The following is an 18,691-nucleotide window of genomic DNA, read 5'->3' as shown; positions in this document are numbered from 1 at the left end:
CTGATTAAAAATTATTTTTACTGAACTTAACTTCTTTTTTGTCAAATTATTTCAGATAGTTCTGAAAAAAGAAGGCTATCCAAAAATAATTTAGAAACTAAAATAAATTTTGATAAATTATAAGTTCAGATAAGTACTATGTACTGCATAGTTGTCAATATTGGCGCCAATATTATTTTATGATGGTTTACAAGTACATACAACCTGTACGAGTGAGTAGTTTATTAAAGGTTATTCAAGTGATTCATTCACGAGTCTCATCCATCTAAATAAGCTTGGCACACAAACGGGTATGTTTGGTGGGCATCGTTTTAGTGTGATGCATGACACCACGGGGTTTAGAGTTTACGAGGTAAGCCCTTCGTCTCTCGGTGTCCACGTAAAAAATCTAAAATTTCATGTTTTTATCATTAATTAAACTACATGTATCAAAATTGTCCTCGATTATTTACTCTTTAAATTTTTTAATAATTGATAATAGACTACGGAGTAATTCATTAAAAAAGTTTACCATATATAAGACGTGTGTAATTTAAGAGTATGTTAAATGATGCTACCAACATAAAGGATAAAAGTTCAAAAACATATTCAATAATAAAAATTAGTTATTAACAAATTTGAATATTTACATAAGACAATTTACGCACGGTACACGTGCATATAAGACTAGTCTTTACATGTGTTAGCAGACTAGACCCTTCTAAAGTGCGGAAATGGGTAAGTTATTCATTTGATTTACACTTATTTTTCTGAATTTATCTTATTTGAACTTATTAAAAATATCAAAACTTATTTTTAATTATAAGCTAGTATTTGGGGTTGGGTGATGCCCCGAATTATTATTTGAATACCAATTATTATATACTTTAATGAAATTACTACCCCCGTTCCTTAAAGTTCTTTGCGTTTCCGTTTTAGCCTGTTCCTAGAAGATCTTTATTCCATTTTGAGCATATATAATTTATATTTACACCCTCATTTGGTCTACCACAACATACAACTTGCAACATTTTATCATGGGAGTCCAACATAACTCACCCATTCACAATACTTTTATATTAATTTTCATCTACTTACGTACGCTGCTGTGCAATTTATAACCACCAATTTTCCTGATTGTTACCCTCACCGTCACATGCTCATTGAAGTTTATTAATTAACGTGTAAATAGTAAGCGTAAAGATGACTTAGGAATGTAGCTAGTATGTTTTAATATTTTCACCACACAACGTTTTTGCATTACATTACATTAATATTAATTTAGCAAAGATAACACGTAAAAGGTCATAACTCAATGTGATAATGTTGTAGTGTTGAAACATGAGGTCACATGTTTGAATATTATGCAAACCGTATTTCTCATTTTTTAATATGTACTAGTATTATATGCACGCAATGCGGGCGAATATAAGAAAATAATTTTTTACATTATTATATCTTAACCTGAAATAACATAAGAATTTATAAAATGTCTTATGGTTATTCTCCTTCCCTACAATCTATTAAGTTTGTAAAACGGGTGAATAGGCTATGGCGGAGGCAAGAAACCACAATAAGAAGCGGATATGATTAGGTTGTGACTCTATAAGTAGAGGGTTACTGTCACGGAGATCGGAGCGGTTACAAAAGGGGATTAGATAGCTGATAGCAAATAAAGAATGTACTCCGTAATAATTAAGGAGAGAATAAAGGGATTACAAATTTAAGGGAGAGGGAATAAAGGGATTGCAAATTTAAGGGAGAGTGAAATAAAGGATTAGAAATTTTCATAATTTTAAGAAAGAAATTTAAGGATTCAAATTTAAGATGGTTGAACATTATTTTAAATTTGATGTTGACTGTTGGCTGTCAAATTGCAAATGTCTTTCATGTACTAAAATATGAAAGATTTTATTTCCTTACTTGCAATATCGCATTAAATAATAGTTTTTAGAATTATTACAATTCAGTTTTTTAAATTAATTTAGTTAATTGTAAATTTAATAAGGGGTATTATTATAACCCCCTAATAATTTCTTTCTTTTATAAAACCTTTTTCCAACTTAAAATAAAGGAATTACTAAGATATTACCGCCACCGTGATAACGGTTAAGGCTATTACCAGAATTACGCAGCGGAATTTAACTAACTTTAAAAACATAATAATACTTAATGGCCTACATACAAATCGAACCATTACGACCCAAAAATAAAACATTTAATTATTCTTTAACTAACAGTTTAAAATAGTTTATGTAGTTTATGTAGTCATGACAAAGAAAATAATAGAGTTTTAAATGCGGAAGAAAACATCTCTCAAACTCATTCTCATGCTCGATAACTTCTCCCGCAAGTTATCTCTATAAACCTGTTATTGAAAATCTACTATCTAACAATGCAAATGCAATGGTGGATCATCATAGGGTCATTAAGGCAAAGACCATGACCAAAAGAAACATGAAGCACGAAGTTAGCGAAAGTTGAGTACGAACAAGCTAGAATGAAATCCTAGTCTAACATGCTTCACTCAACAACATAAATAATCCGCATGCAAAATCCATTTAATAAACAAATAATCATGGAGAAAAGACTCGACACTTGACACGACTCTGATTGACTCACAGATTAATTAAGAATAAGCTTCGAACGAGCCCAAAAGAAATATCCATGAAAGGAAGGGTGTTGGGAGACCACCAAACACCAAAATAATAATTAAAGTAATATGTCGGACCATACCGACGGAATTCCAACGCATAAAAAGAATGAAACAACGTCTTGAATCATTCGTAGGAGTACAAGTTTTCCAGCAAGACTCCCCCATTGTTCATACTCAAGGTATATACGTTCCAAGAGTTTTGAAGCTTGTTCGGGTTGCACTTTACGTTAATTAATATTTTATGTACAAGGTGAACTCAAGAACAACAACAAGACATAAAATACAAGCAACCAAACAATGACACTTCATTTTAATCCGTTACGACTTGTGATCAAAACACAAGACTCAAGTGATATTATTCCCATTGTTCCTTCTCAATATACTATTGAGATAACCCGACATTGCCAGTTAAGAAACGGGTTTGCCCAAGGCACGAAAAATTCTTAATTCAATTCACATAGACATCCCAAACATACCCTACAGACGGGGTAGAATAAATAGTGCAACGAGGCACGAATACTTGGCTCAAAGTATGCTAGACATTACGTGCGATAACATAAACATAAATACTTGCATCTGAAACACCCATACATGCATATAAAACTTGAACACCATGCTTGACATTAAATTCAACGATTATAAATAATCACGACATGCTTGTTCACATAGGATTCATAAATTCAATAATAATCCGCAACATGCTTGTTCACAACATCAAACATGAATCCAATAATAATCAAGTCATATAATTCATAATAATAAACATCACAAGTATCCTAATGTAAACGATGGTCACCCTATGCGCGTACATACATTGAATATCTAAGTACGGGGGCCACTTTGCGAATCACGACTCAAGATTAGAAATCACCTCCAACCCGACCTATAACACGGTACAATCACGAATTGAATGTGATTGGGCGAAGGGGATAAAAAATACACGGAGTATAATACACACAATACATGTGGTGCATACGGGTAGCGTGCGACTCAAGCAGGGGCAGCAGCAGTGCTCGGCAGCGAGCACGAGTGAGAGGGAGAGTGTGCGAGTGAGGGGCTTGCGTTGAGGTAACAACAAGCACAACAACAACAACAAGCAACAACGAAACAACACTCGGCGCGGGCACGAGTGTGGTGCAACGAGAGAGCAACGAGCTACGAGAGGGAGTAAGGGGTGGGCTGTGCGTGAGGCTACATCATCGCACACAAGAGACGAAGAGAAGCGAGTGTTGTGCGAGCACGAGCACGAGCACGAGGGCACGAAGCAGCAATGAGCAAGGTGCTCGGGTTGTGCATGTGTGCGGGCGAAGGGAGACGAGCAAGAGGAGAGGGAGCCGGGTGCAAGGGAACAAAAGAGGAGAGAGAAAATTAATGATGGGAGGTGGGGATCAATTAATGAAGTGGGTTATATTTATAGGTTACCCAATCCCTAATGGGATAGGCTTAGGAATTAAATATTGGGCTTTGAAATTTAGGTAATTGGGTTTGAATTGGGATTTGAGCTTATAAACTCAGTTGAGCTCAACTAGTGGAGTGAGTCGGGTTTAAAAATTAGAATTAATTCAAACCGTTTAAAAATACGACCCAATAAATTTCCCGACTCAAATAATAAATTCGTTTTGGATTTAATAAAATAATAATTATTTTATAAAAATACATTTAAATCATAATTAAATGCATTTAAATTCTAAGTTCATAAAAATACTTTATAAATACAGTAAAATATACTTATAAATTCCGAAAAATACGAGGTATTACAATTATAGTATATTGTAAAGGGAACACCAAAAGGCCATTTACTAAAATGACCTCGGTAGTTCTCTTATAGAATAGAGATAGATTGTACTCCGTACTTAAGTAACCCTTGTCTTTCCCAAACTTGTTTGAACTTATTTTTTCGTTAATAAGTGAAAATAAAGTGAACATGATAGAGCTTATACCATTTAGGAGTGGAGGGGGAAGTAAGGAGAGGCCTATACCCTTTAAGAGTAAGGGATCCTCATCTGACCAGCTCTATGACATTTTTAGGCTTTGTTCACTGCACTTGGTTTGGCATGGTCTAATTCTTTCTAATATAGTCTAAATGTGTTATGTTTTAGTCTGATTATTTCATGGGAGTGTTTTTTTTTTTTTTTTTGCTTTTAGTATTTATGTGTTATGTTCTAGTGGTCCCTTTATTTTCTAACCTACCTGTATTTTCATAATTTTTTCTCTCTCCTATCCAAACGGGTGAGATTTTTTAGAGATTCACATGCAAGGTGTCCTTTTAGTGGATTATTCATTATTCCATAAAGAACTACTCCCTCTGTCTCTTTTTGTTCTTTACGTTTGGTATTTTTCACGCGTTTTAACGATTAATTAATTTGCATCGAGATTCCTCAATTTTTATTTATTTAAACAAGATAAATTACGTTTATTTATAATATTTTCACTTTTATCAAAATTCTGATATTGGGAGATGAGAAATATTTAATGTCCCAATAAAAAAGTGTGAGAGAGTAAATGACCAAATAAATTTAATTGGTTAAAATAATAATTGGACACAAATTTTGATAGAATAATAAGTCATTTATGTGATAATATAAAAGGAAATGTAAAGAACATTTTGAAATACCCAAAAGGAAAACGTAAAGAACAAAAAGAGACGGAGGGAGTAGTAAACAAGGACGAAGGGAGTATTATTTACTACTAATTTATTATTAATTACAATAATTTAGGGATTATTAATTATTAATACTAAAATGACCTCGGTAGTTCTCTATAATTTACTACTCCGTATATTTATACGAAATATTCTTTATTATTTATTATTACAATATTATTCAGTTAAGTTAAGCTCAGGTCAGATCAATTCAGTTCATTTCAATTCAAGAGCATTCAATTATTTTAGATGTTGAGCACATAAACGACCCATGTATAAAGAATAAATAAATGATAGGCCATCTACTAGCCAGCCCAGAACAAACAAATGGGTCAAAATAAACCCGACACCTTAATTTGGAGACTCATAAAACCCACACATTCGTCGTCTTCATTTTGTAAACCCTAACACAACACCCTGCCGCACCTGCATCCACTCTCTCTCCTAGGTTTTCCCCTCTTTCTTTGATTCTCTCTCCTTAAACATCTTCTTCAATTTCACGATTTGCTAATTTTGCATCATCTCATTGATTTTTGTTTCTTCATTTTTTAGGGTTTATCAGTTCGAGCATCAATGGCGCCTACTGCTAAAGGTATTTTTTCCATTTTTCACTTGAATGTATTAATTTATTTTGAAGTTTTTGTACGATTTATTTCTGGTTGAGTAATTTTTGTGTGGAAACTCTGGATTTTTTTTTCGGTGTAGTTTAACTGAAATGCTCGTGTTGATTCTTACAAATCCATGTTTTTACCTGCAATTATCCGCTGTGATTGTTCTATTGAACAAGTAACTGGCTATTTGATTATGCGTACAAAAGCTTATTGTTCTAGGCTTTATGTTCGCTAAATAATGTTCCTACATATAATTACTTTATAGGTTGTTGGTTGTGATATTAAAAGCACGTCATTTTTATTTTATTTTGCCCAGATAAATATGTTCGAAAAGTCGCAATGCTTATTTCTGAATAAAATACTGCATTTTGGATATAGGAACTTAAAAATTATTACAAATGCTCTAAATATTCAAAGAACTTTAAGTATAAGGAAATAATGGTTACTATTCAATTTCAAAATGTGTTTGATATGTAAGGTTGCTTAATGGCTTCTTCGTTTTACGAAGTTTTTTCAACAATCTTTAATGGGTGGTTAAGCATGCCGAATTTGATGCTTCAAGCCTTCAACCATTCTTGTTGAATGTTAGATTCGATGGCCATTATCACCTATGTTATCCGTATTGTACAAGTTTGCTGGGTAACTTGACTTGATAATAATCACAGAGCTTGTATGTGAATTTATGAAAAGAGGATATGCTGCCTTTCATTTTCCCCCAATTTGCTTGTAATTGTTACTATTACTAATTGCCTAGTTTTCAATCTGCCAATGCTATCCATGCTTAGTTTCATGATTTTTTTTACTAATTGCTTTTGCAAATGTATCAAGTGAGCTCAATAGTGATTTTATTAATTGTCATGTGTGGTTATGCTTTGTGGTTGAGGAAATAAAGGCTCAAGAATTTCTTAAATGGTATTCAGTATTTCAGTAAAATGTATACTTCAGATGTCACCATGCTCTTATCTGTATTAAATCTTATTTGATGTTTGCACAATGAATATAACACTGACAATATACTTCTTGAACTATTGTTTTCTGTAAGTTATTTTTCCAATTTTACAAAACCTGTAATGTTTTGTTTGGTAGATGGGAAGAAGGCTGATCCTAAGGCTCAGGCCTTGAAAGCTGCCAAGGCTGTGAAATCAGGTGCATCAACCTTGAAGAAGAAAGCCAGTAAGAAGATCAGGACCAAGGTAACTTTCCACAGGCCAAAGACATTTAAGAAGGAAAGAAACCCCAAGTACCCTCGCATCAGTGCTACCCCAAGAAACAAGTTGGACCACTACCAGATCCTTAAATTCCCGTTGACTACCGAGTCTGCCATGAAGAAGATCGAGGACAACAACACCTTGGTGTTTATTGTCGATATCCGTGCTGATAAGAAGAAGATCAAGGATGCCGTCAAGAAGATGTATGACATCCAGGCCAAGAAAGTGAATACTTTGATCAGGTGAATATTGTTAATAATTCCAAATTTCTGATCAACCGAAATGCAGCCTTGATATATATGACCCTTGTTTTGAGAACATGACCATTATTTTCCAATTCATGGTAGCCTAGAACTATATTTGGTGTACCCTGTTGGGTGTTGGTGGGATAACAGATTGTATTTGACTATTTGGTGTTGGTGCATGTTTGGCATGCAAATTCTAATGTTTCTCCTGTGATTGCTATCTTATGGTTCTTCATTTTCAAAGAGGGGGGCAACTGTAGTATAGTAGTTCTCGCTTTAGCTATATTAGACTTTGTGATGTATACTCCATATTAGCTTAAACAACTGAAAGGGGGGCTTTGTATTAACTGGTTTGTGATTATGTTCTGCTGCAGGCCCGATGGCACCAAGAAGGCATACGTCCGCCTTACACCAGACTATGATGCTTTGGATGTTGCAAACAAGATCGGAATCATCTAAACTCTGTATTTTGATTTATCTTTTGTCATTAGCAGACTGATTACCAGTGACAAATTTTGTTAGGAACACAATTTCAGTTTAATGCTCAGATTGTTATTTGATATCCTGGATTGTCTCTGTGGTGGTTGTATGCTCTTTCCAACTTCAAAATTCGTCTGTTAATTTTGGTTATGTGAGTTCATTGCATGAAATTAGTAATGTGGCCAGAAGCCAGTAACCATCTCTTCGAAAATTTGTGTTAATGGTGGGCATGAGTTGCTATTTTATGGAATTTGCCTTCCTGTTGAACACCCTTCAGGTGTATTTTTTGGATGTTTGTTAAAAATAAGTAGCTTTGTGATTTAGCTGTTCCAAATAACTGAATATTAACAAATGAATGATTTAACTATGATCTAGGGCTTTTAAGCTTTACAAAACATCATTACAAATTAAAATCATATATTTGTGGTGTGTTGCTTGTGTACTTTAATGGTTCAATTGCAAATTTGCAATCATTTGGAAATTGTTATTTAGCTTGCTTTCTCCTTGTTTTTCAAACACCCTTGGCAGTTTTAACTCCTCTAAGATTGTTGACCCATTTTCTCTGTATGATCATGATATGGTGCAACCAGACCATATTGATAATCAATAACCTTGTCCCCACCATAAAACTAGCAATCACGTTCAATACGGCGGAGCCTCCCCTATACTTCTAAACGCTTGGCCAATGTCGTACGAGAAAAGAGGCGTTTCTTCTACCTAACGGAACATCTGGTAGACGAACGCAATACGGCGATTGGCTGAAGGTTGATCGTCTCTTCCTATCTCCTTCAATGGCAACACCCGACTGTCAAAAGTACACGACCTTTCTCCCATCACACGATCCTTGTCCTAGTTACAGAAATATTGAAACACTTTTTTCTACCATACGAACAGACACATCCTCCGTTTAATGCCAAATAGATTTTAGAGTTTCTTTACATGGCCTCTATTAGGGGTGAACAAAAAGTTAGGGTATCCTGTAGGGTACTTTGTACACACCTATTATGATGTGAAATACTCAACTGTACACACCTAGGTAGTGTTCTCTTCACCTGAATTTCACTTATCTTATCTTATTGGCTCTGAATTTATCTTATTTTATCTTATCTTATTGACCCTTATCTTATTGACCCTTATCTTATCTTATCTTATTGAAACTTATAGTATTACCTTATGTAATATTTGCCTCACCTTATCTTATCTTATTGGCCCTGAATGTTAGGTTATAATACGTATGACAAAACATAAATCATGCGGAAAACCTTAATGCCAGGAAACATATTATTTACACATAATCATTTAGCATAATTTAGGTGCATACACTTTGTAGCGTGCCCTCCCTAGCTGCGCCCGAACCGAACAAGAACAAGTCTTTAGAACTCCAAGTGTCGTCCCTCCGTAGATAGTCCACAGCACGTCCGGGTCCGCCTTAAGATTGACCAACTAGAATCGCCCTTAAGGTACTATAATTTTCGGCTAATTATGGGCAAGAATATGACAGATTTTTCTGCTCAAAAATCACTGTTTTATTGTATGAATACTTGTTGAAAAACTCGTGTTATAAATTTATGACCCTAGGCATATATTTATAGAACCATGGAAAGGATTTCGAATCCTGTTAGAATACTAATTAATTAGTTAGAATCCTTTTAGAACTCTAAGTAATTAATTTAATCTTTTAGGATTAGGATTTAATCAATGCACAAATTCCGATAGCTTTAGGATTCGTATAGCACGCACGCACGTAGCGCCCAAGCACCGCACGCCCATGCGCAAGCCTCGCGGCCCACGCACAGCGCAAAGCGCTAAGGCCCACTGTCGTAGCCCATCGCTGAGCCTGTCGCACGCGCCAAGCCTTGGCTGGGCCTTGGCCTTGCGTTGGGCCTGGTCGAGGCCTTGGCGTGTTGTTGGATGCGTGTGGCTTGCTGGGCGTCGGCCTGGCTTCGTGCTGGGCCTTCGTCTAGCAAGCCTCGTCCGATGCTAATTCGTACGATACGCTTTCCGATTAAATTCCTGATTCCAGAATTCATTTCCGATACGAATAATATTTAACATTTCCGATTCCGGAATTAATTTTCGTTTCGACCAAATATTTAATATTTCCGTTTCCGAAATTATTTTCCGATTCCGATAATATTTCCGATTCTGACAATATTTCCGTTTCCGGCAATATTTCCGATTCCGGTAATATTTCCATTTCCGATAATATTTTCCGATACGTACCATGTTTCCGTTTCCGGCAACATCTACGACTTGGATAATATTTATATTTCCGTTACGATCCATATTTCCGTTTCCGGCAATATCATCGTTTCCGGAGTATTCATTTTTTGCCTTTGAAGATCTCAGCTCCCACTGAAACCAAGATCCGTCGATTCCGAATATCCATAGATGGAGTATTTAATGCCATTAAATACTTGATCCGTTTACGTACTATTTGTGTGACCCTACGTGTTCAGTCAAGAGTAAGCTGTGGATTAATATCATTAATTCCACTTGAAGTGAAGCGGCCTCTAGCTAGGCATTCAGCTCACTTGATCTCACTGAATTATTAACTTGTTAATTAATACTGAATCGCATTTATTAGACTTATCATTAAGGAAATTCAGTGAAACACTACCTTTAAGTTTGGTGGTTTTGTGAATTGCTACCTTTTAAAAAGGAAATTATATTTTACTACCTTATAAGTTTGGTTTGTTTGACTAACACTACCATTTGCCGTTTTTTGTTAATGTTTTACGTCTTTGGACTCCACTACAACGGTTATTTAATATGGCAAATGCACAAAATGACAAATGAACAGAGATATTTAAAAGAATAAAAGAAATACACGACGGAAAACATTAACGAAAAACGTCAAATGGTAGTGTTAGTCAAACAAACCAAACTTATAAGGTAGTTAAACTAAAAAAAGTTTTTATAAGGTAGCAATTCACAAAACCACCAAACTTAAAGGTAGTGTTTCACAAAATTTCCTATCATTAAATGCATATTTGGACCAAAGGCATTATTTCCTTCACTGAACTTATCTTATCTTATCTTATTGACCCTGAACTTATCCTGTTTTATCTTATCTTATCTTATTGGCCCTTATCTTATCGTATCTTATCTTATCTTATTGACCCTTATTTTATCTTATCTTATCTTATCAGACCTGAAATAAGTGAAAATAAGGTGAAGAGAACAGAGCCCTGTTCTGATGTGAAATACCCAAAATAAGGGACCAGACCATATAAAAATGTTTCATATGCTCAAAATACAAAATAATCAAAGCTACTTCTTTATAAATACAGTTACAATTTAAGCCCAAACTATAAAACAATCAAAGCCCAAACCATAAGTTAGTTTTTTTCCAATAAAATAACAATAATTATATATAAATTTAAAATGACAGGGTACCCTAAACCGGAACTTGTTAAAACAGGTTTCGATTCTCATTTCCCGTAACCTATTTCAACAAGTTCTGGCTCATGTTCCTGAAATTTTAACAGGGTACCTGTTGTGCTCAATCCTAGCCTCTACGCCATGCCAATAAGGGCTAAGGACATTTACTTGGTTTCTCAACCCTAAGGCCTCCCTTCTTTAAACTCTGCCTTTTCATTGGTTATTTGTACGATATCAATGCCAATAAATGTAGCATAAACTTTAACCGAGAAATTCGAACCAGTACAATCTTTTAGAGAAGGAGAGATAATAAGAGTAGCTTAAGGGTGCGTTCTGTTCAACTTATTTGACCTGAACTTATCTGAACTTCTCTGAACTTATCTGATCTTATCTGAACTTATCTGATCTTATCTGAACTTCTCTGAACTTATCTGATCTTATCTGAACTTATCTGAACTTATCTGATCTTATCTGAACTTATCTAATCTTATCTGAACTTATTTGAACTTATCTGATCTGAACTTATCTGAACTTATTGGAACTTATTGAAACTTATTGGAATTTATCTGAACTTATCTGAACTTCTTGAAACTTCTTGAAATAAATAATAAATAATAAATAATAAATAATAAATAATAAATAATAAATAATAAATAATAAATAATAAATAATAAATAATAAATAATAAATAATAAATAATAAATAATAAATAATAAATAATAAATAATAAATAATAAATAATAAATAATAAATAATAAATAATAAATAATAAATAATAAATAATACGTAGTAAGTAGTAATAAGTAATAAGTAATAAGTAATAAGTAATAAGTAATAAGTAATAAGTAATAAATAATCAATAATCAATAATCACTAATAAGTAATACTACCTCCGTTCCTTAATGCTCTTTACGCTTTGGAATATGTGTCAAAAGTATGAAAACTTTGACCGTGGATTCTCACTGTTATCACTAGTAGAAAAATCGACATGTGCTTCTCTTCAAGTGCGGCTCATTTAGTAAATTGGCAGCACTTGAGAGCAAAAAAAAAAAAAAAAAACAATTTCACAAGTGCGGGCTCATTTTAAAAAATTGGCAGCACTTGAGTTCAAGTGCGGGCTTATTTCACAAATGACCCCCACAAAATATTTCCCAATTTTATTTCATTTCGCGCTTCCCCACTTCCCCACTTCCTCTTCTCAGGTTACTGCTTTTCCCTTTTCTCTCCTCCTTCCCTCTTCTCTGGTTTCTCTGTTCCTCCCCCTCTCTGGTTCTCTGGGCGCGAAACTCAACAACATCACTCAGCATACACCGGCACGACTAGTCGCGTCGCCAACGATGTTCCCCAACCGGCGAATTCTTCCTCTTCTCGCCGCGGCCGCAGCACACAGGCATCGCTCATCCTTATCTCTTTTAGGTTTGTAATTTAAAATTAATTTTTTTTTCCTATAATCTTGTTACTGTAATGACGAATGCCTAATTTGTCAAGGTTTTTCGATTGCGTGCTCGATTTTGCTTCTACCTACTTCCGGATCGATTTAACTCAGGTTTGTTCTTCAATTTGTTTTCCATTTTTTTGGCGATTCGTGTTTCTGATATGATGCTTTGCATTGAAAAGTTCGATTCTAGTGTTTCTTTTTGTAGTTATTGTTGATTTCTCTTAACTTTTGATTTTTTAGGGTTTTGTTTTGATTTTTTAAACTTTTTTTTATTTTGTTCGAATTGCAATTGTGTTCACTGGTGATGTATGCTGGGGTTCAGATTGTTTGATTTTGGCATTTGTTGGTGGTTTTGGATTTGAATAGGATTTTGTTAGTTGTACATGAACTTTAGCTGGATTTGAATTGGCCAGAGTTGTTCCAAGATATAGGATTTGGTGTATGTTATACAGACTTGCATTGAATTGGTTAGCTTAGATACAGTTGAGGTGTATTTGTCATATAGTATTAATCGTTTATAATCTATGATCTTGCCTTGAACTGGTTAGCTGAATTACAGTCAAATTACAGTCATTGATCTAAGCTATTACTCATATATGCTTTCATTGGTTGTAAACTTGTTAGCTCTCAACTGCTTGCATTTCTTTCCTCTGCAAGGGGCCAAGGGCATGTGTCGTCACACTTTGATGCTGTATTCAGCTGACGACTAATTTTATTTTCTTGTTTTATCATCCCCTCCTTGCAGCTGTGTACTGCTCTAGATACTGCGAAGAACTTGATATATGTATGGTGTAATATTTTTCATTTTCTATGGACTCACACTCACACACATGTATATATAATGACATAATGCACACACCGACTCACAAAAAACACGATAACGAGCACAATATGTATGGTGTGATATTGCTATTATGTGATTAAACACGTACAAGGAGTAATTGAGGAAATGGTTACTTTAAGTACTGACGAGCAAGAAACACCTCTACACACACATGTATAGGTTTAGTTCATTTTCTGTGGTCTTCTAGGTCATAACATTGCAGATCGTGATTTTTCAGACTAAAGCCTCGCCTTGATTGCCATTAATAATTATGGAGAACTATTATTGGAGGAACCATGACCAAGGGACTAATTCCGGGGTATTTTTTTCAAAGATGTGGGTTTAGTATGTCAAGAATTATTACTGGAGTAATTGTGTTTGTGTTGTGAGTTTTGACATGAAAGTAAATTTTTAAGCAACTAAAATCTAGAAAAGGTAGGTGAAAGATAAATATACTTTTATTTCTGATGTTTAGACTGTAATTAAGCAGTTAGTTCATTGAGGAAATATTTGAGAATGCTATAAATTGTTCAACCTAGATTTTCTCTCATTTCATTGTGTGCTCCAAGAGCTGTAATACAAGCTTAAATACTAAAGCTCCCGGCCCCGCTAGGTTGAGCTGCCCTTATTACTTTGCCAGACATTTGTATGCTTTGTTGAGTTACAGTGTTTTCTCAGAGGAGTTAGAATATTTTCTGTTAGATTACAAATATTTTCCTCTAGTGAAGCTAGAATATTTTCTGTTAGATTACAAATATTACAGTGTGTATGATTTGTATTTGCAGGATTTAAATATGAGATCATGGGTTTTACTGGATGAGATCAACTTGGCTCAGCAATCTGTTTTGTAGTATTATACCATGTTATGTTGATATATGTAATAAACTCCAGCACCTTGTTGGGTTCGCGAAGTTAGTGTGGCCAAGGAAACACTTGTGGCAGCAGTGTATGCTTTCTTTCCCAATTATCTGTTCTTTTCGTAAGAGATAAGTACTTTACTGAAGATAATTGTGTTGCAGTGGATGATCGCCTTGTTGAGATTGCTGTATCAACAAATCAAGAACTTCGTTTTCTTTCTATGCAAGGTAGATGTTTCCAACCAGTTATCATATTTCGTAAAGCGCAAAGCATGCATGTTCAATAAATTGAAAAAGTTCCAACTTGACACTTCTGTTTTTTTTTTTAATGTACTTTGCTTTTGGTTGGTAACATCTTACTCTTTTTTCTCACGGGTTCTATAGGTGTTTGCATGACATCTTCGCTATTTGGTAAATATGAAGATGGGGACATCATGAATAAGTTACAAGAGATTTATGAGGTATATGGAATTTTTCTTTATCAATTTAGGTAAAAGGTTTAGAATATCTATTTAGATTCATTCGTTAAGAGCGAAAACGACAATTTTAGTCAAAATAATGACATATAACAATCAAACGACCCTTAAATGTGCATAACTTGACCAAATTAGGTAATAATGAGAATTATAAACATAAACCTAAGTATATTAAACATTTAAAAGGTTTAGAATATCTATTTAAATTCATTAGTTAAGAGCTAGGAGCAAAAACGACAATTTTAGTCAAAATATGGCATATAACGATTAAACGACCCTTACATGTGTATAACTTGACCAAACTAAGTAAGAATGAGACTTATAAACATAAAACCAAGTATGTTAAACATGTATATGGTTTCAAATACCTTTTTAGGTTCATTAGTTAAGAGTTAGGAAAGAAAACGACAATTTTAGTCAAAATATGACATATAACGATCAAACGACCCTTAAATGTGCATAACTTGACCAAACTAGGTAAGAGTTAGACTTAGAAACTTAAAACCATATATGTTAAACATTTATATGGTTTGGAATACCTTTTTAGGTTCATTAGTTAGGAGTTAGGAGCGAAAACGACAATTTTAGTCAAAATATGACATATAACGATCAAACGACCCTTAAATGTGCATAACTTGACCAAAATAGGTAAGAATGGGACTTATAAACATAAAAACAAGTATGTTAAACATGTATATGGTTTCAAATACTTTTTTAGGTTCATAAATTAAGAGTTAGGAGCGAAAACGACAATTTTAGTCAAAATATGACATATAAGGATCAAACGACCCTTAAATGTGCATTACTTGACCAAAATAGGTAAGAATCAGACTTAGAAACATAAAACCAAGTATGTTAAACATGTATATGGTTTCAAATACTTTTTTAGGTTCATTAGTTAAGAGTTAGGAGCGAAAACGACAATTTTAGTCAAAATATGACATATAAGGATCAAACGACCCTTAAATGTGCATTACTTGACCAAAATAGGTAAGAATCAGACTTAGAAACATAAAACCAAGTATGTTAAAAATGTATATGGTTTCAAATTCCTTTTTAGATTCATTAGTTAAGAGTTATGAGCGAAAACTACAATTTTAGTCAAAATATGACATATAACAATCAAACGACCCTTAAATGTGCATAACTTGACCAAAATAGGTATGAATGAGACTTAGAAACATAAAACAAGTATGTTAAACATGTATATGGTTTCAAATACCTTTTTAGGTCCATTAGTTAAGAATTAGGAGCGAAAACGACAATTTTAGTCAAAATATGACATATAAGGATCAAACGACCCTTAAATGTGCATTACTTGACCAAAATAGGTAAGAATGAGACTTAGAAACATAAAACCAAGCATGTTAAACATGTATATGGTTTAAAATACCTTTTTAGGTCCATTAGTTAAGAATTAGGAGCGAAAACGACAATTTTAGTCAAAATATGACATATAAGGATCAAAAGACCCTTAAATGTGTATAACTTGATCAAAATAGGTAAGAATGAGACTTAGAAACATAAAAACAAGTATGTTAACCATGTATATGGCTTCAAATACCTTTTTAGGTTCATTAGTTAAGAGTTAGGAGCGAAAACGACAATTTTAGTCAAAATATGACATATAACGATCAAACGACCCTTAAATATGCATTACTTGACCAAACTAGGTAAGAATGAGACTTAGAAACATAAAAACAAGTATGTTAACCATGTATATGGCTTCAAATACCTTTTTAGGTTCATTAGTTAGGAGTTAGGAGCGAAAACGACAATTTTAGTCAAAATATGACATATAACGATCAAACGACCCTTAAATATGCATTACTTGACCAAACTAGGTAAGAATGAGACTTAGAAACATAAAACCAAGTATGTTAAACAATTATATGGTTTGAAATACCTTTTTAGGTTTATTAGTTAAAAGTTAGGAGCAAAAACGACAATGTTAGTAAAATTATTACATATAACGATCAAATGACCCTTAATTGTGCATAACTTGACCAAATTGGGTAATAATGAGACTTATAAACATAAAAACAATATGTTAAACATTTAAAAGGTTTAGAATATCTATATAGGTTCATTAGTTAAGAGTTTGGATCGAAAACGACAATTTTATTCTTTATTTCATTGGTATGAGCAAATTAAGTCTTACTTTATTTTACGATACAATATTTATAATGTAACTAACTAAAGTATACATATATTTTTTTTATTGTCGATCTTTGTAAGGTACTCAAAAATTCAAGGGAGGAGCCTTTCACGATTGAAGAGATAAATGAAGTTCGAGAAAAGTTGGCAAACATCATTTCTAGTGTTTGTCTTTGATATTTTCTTGTAGTGAATTTTAGTATTGTTTTTGATATTTCCTTGTAATGAATTTTAGGTTACGGATGCTAGTTTTTTATGACTGTTATGTAATCGAGTTTTCAACTGTACAATTTAATTATCTATATAATTGGGTACTTTTTTATATGATGTATGGAGGTTAACTAGTGGCGTGGTCCAATTATATAAAATATGTGGCAGGAAAATAGGATATATAACAAATACGGCTCGTTTATAGGCTCGTATATATATCACAAGTGCGGGCTCATTCCCAAAATTGGCAGCACAAAAGTTGTCAAGTGCGGGCTCATTTACAAAATTGCCAGCACAAAGTTTGTCAAGTGCGGGCTCATTTTAAAAATTGGCAGCACAAAAGTTGTCAAGTGCGGGCACATTTAAAAAATTGGCAGCACAAAGTTTGTCAAGTGCAGGCACGTATTCGAAAATTGGCAGCACAAAGTTGTCAAGTGCGGGCACATTTCCTAAATTGGCAGCACAAAAATAGTTTTGTGCGGGCTCATATATTGGCAGCACTTCAGAAATGCCAAGTGCGGGCAGGCCATGTGCTGCACATGTAAAAGCCCGCACTAAACCCCTTAAAATGAGCCCGCACTTGAGGTTTTTTCCTCTAGTGTATATACATCAAAATGTTATCATGTAAGATCTTGTTAGTTTGGTCTCGTTGTGTATTTTTACAATATCAAATTTTTATATTTTTTTCACATACGGAAATGGATATATAAGTCGTTAAATATTGCATTGGAGTCCGTGCAAATAGTAACCGTAAAGAACATTAAGGAACGGAGGTAGTAAATAATAAATAATAAGTAATAAATAATAAGTAATAAATAATAAGTAAAAAATAATAAATAATAAATAATAAATAATAAACCATAAATAATAAATAATAAATAATAAATAATACTCCCTCCGTCCCAGATTAGTTGTTACACTTTCTTTTTTCGTCCGTCCCAGATTAGTTGTTACACTTCTAAATTAGGAATTACCCCACAATTATTATATTGTCTCTCTATTCCACTAATATTTTTTTTGTCCCTACACCCTCTCTCATTCAATTAAAAAAATACCACACTAACTCCTATCACATCTACTTTTTCAATAAAATAACAATTGATAACCACACTACTACTTATCGCATTAAACTGTGTGCCCATGAGAGTGTAACAACTATTCTGGGACGGAGGGAGTAAATAATAAATAATAAATAATAAATAAGTAATAAGTAATAAGTAATAAGTAATAAGTAATAAGTAATAAATAATAAATAATAAATAATAAATAATAAATAATTGATACTTATCTGAACTTATCTGAACTTATCTGAACTTATCTGAACTTATTGGACCTGAAACTTATTTTTTTAAGGTGAACAGAACGCACCCTAAATCAGGAGGCAGTCTTCCGAAATATGTACTTACTCCCTCCGTTCTTAAATACTCCGTATGTGTCACTTTTCTATTTTTGGCGTTCCCTTATAAGTGTCACTTTTCATTTTTTGAACATATACTTTTCCCACTTTTCCATACACTTTTTCCACT

The 18,691-nt window shown here is 33.5% G+C and overlaps 2 protein-coding genes across 2 annotated transcripts; both read left to right on the top strand.

Annotated features, from left to right (window-relative positions):
• The first annotated feature begins 5,607 nt into the window (after positions 1 to 5,607).
• Positions 5,608 to 7,902, top strand: LOC110776799 (60S ribosomal protein L23A). Its single transcript, XM_021981364.2, has 4 exons — positions 5,608 to 5,724; positions 5,829 to 5,868; positions 6,974 to 7,337; positions 7,715 to 7,902. The coding sequence occupies exons 2-4, from the start codon at positions 5,850 to 5,852 to the stop codon at positions 7,797 to 7,799; spliced, it is 468 nt and encodes a 155-aa protein (XP_021837056.1). The 5' UTR covers positions 5,608 to 5,724; positions 5,829 to 5,849; the 3' UTR covers positions 7,800 to 7,902.
• Positions 7,903 to 11,936: 4,034 nt separating this feature from the next.
• Positions 11,937 to 17,261, top strand: LOC130466051 (uncharacterized). The gene is made up of 5 exons (XM_056834795.1): positions 11,937 to 12,750; positions 14,251 to 14,411; positions 14,485 to 14,550; positions 14,707 to 14,783; positions 17,037 to 17,261. The coding sequence occupies exons 2-5, from the start codon at positions 14,282 to 14,284 to the stop codon at positions 17,130 to 17,132; spliced, it is 369 nt and encodes a 122-aa protein (XP_056690773.1). The 5' UTR covers positions 11,937 to 12,750; positions 14,251 to 14,281; the 3' UTR covers positions 17,133 to 17,261.
• The last annotated feature ends 1,430 nt before the right edge of the window (positions 17,262 to 18,691 follow it).

The sequence above is a fragment of the Spinacia oleracea genome, chromosome 1, assembly GCF_020520425.1.
Source record: "Spinacia oleracea cultivar Varoflay chromosome 1, BTI_SOV_V1, whole genome shotgun sequence".
NCBI classification, from domain to species: Eukaryota; Viridiplantae; Streptophyta; class Magnoliopsida; order Caryophyllales; family Amaranthaceae; genus Spinacia; species Spinacia oleracea.
Note: the sequence above shows the minus strand (reverse complement) of the source record. Positions and strands in the feature narration are given on the sequence as shown.

What these genes read in the sequence shown, in the direction of transcription:
- LOC130466051 (XM_056834795.1), top strand. Translation starts at nt 14,282, where the DNA reads ATGAGATCAACTTGGCTCAGCAATCTGTTTTGTAGTATTATACCATGT. An exon ending in GAAACACTTGTGGCAGCAGT is followed by an intron (nt 14,412 to 14,484) that starts GTATGCTTTCTT and finishes ATTGTGTTGCAG; the next exon opens with TGGATGATCGCCTTGTTGAG. An exon ending in AGTTACAAGAGATTTATGAG is followed by an intron (nt 14,784 to 17,036) that starts GTATATGGAATT and finishes GATCTTTGTAAG; the next exon opens with GTACTCAAAAATTCAAGGGA.
- LOC110776799 (XM_021981364.2), top strand. An exon ending in AAAGTGAATACTTTGATCAG is followed by an intron (nt 7,338 to 7,714) that starts GTGAATATTGTT and finishes GTTCTGCTGCAG; the next exon opens with GCCCGATGGCACCAAGAAGG.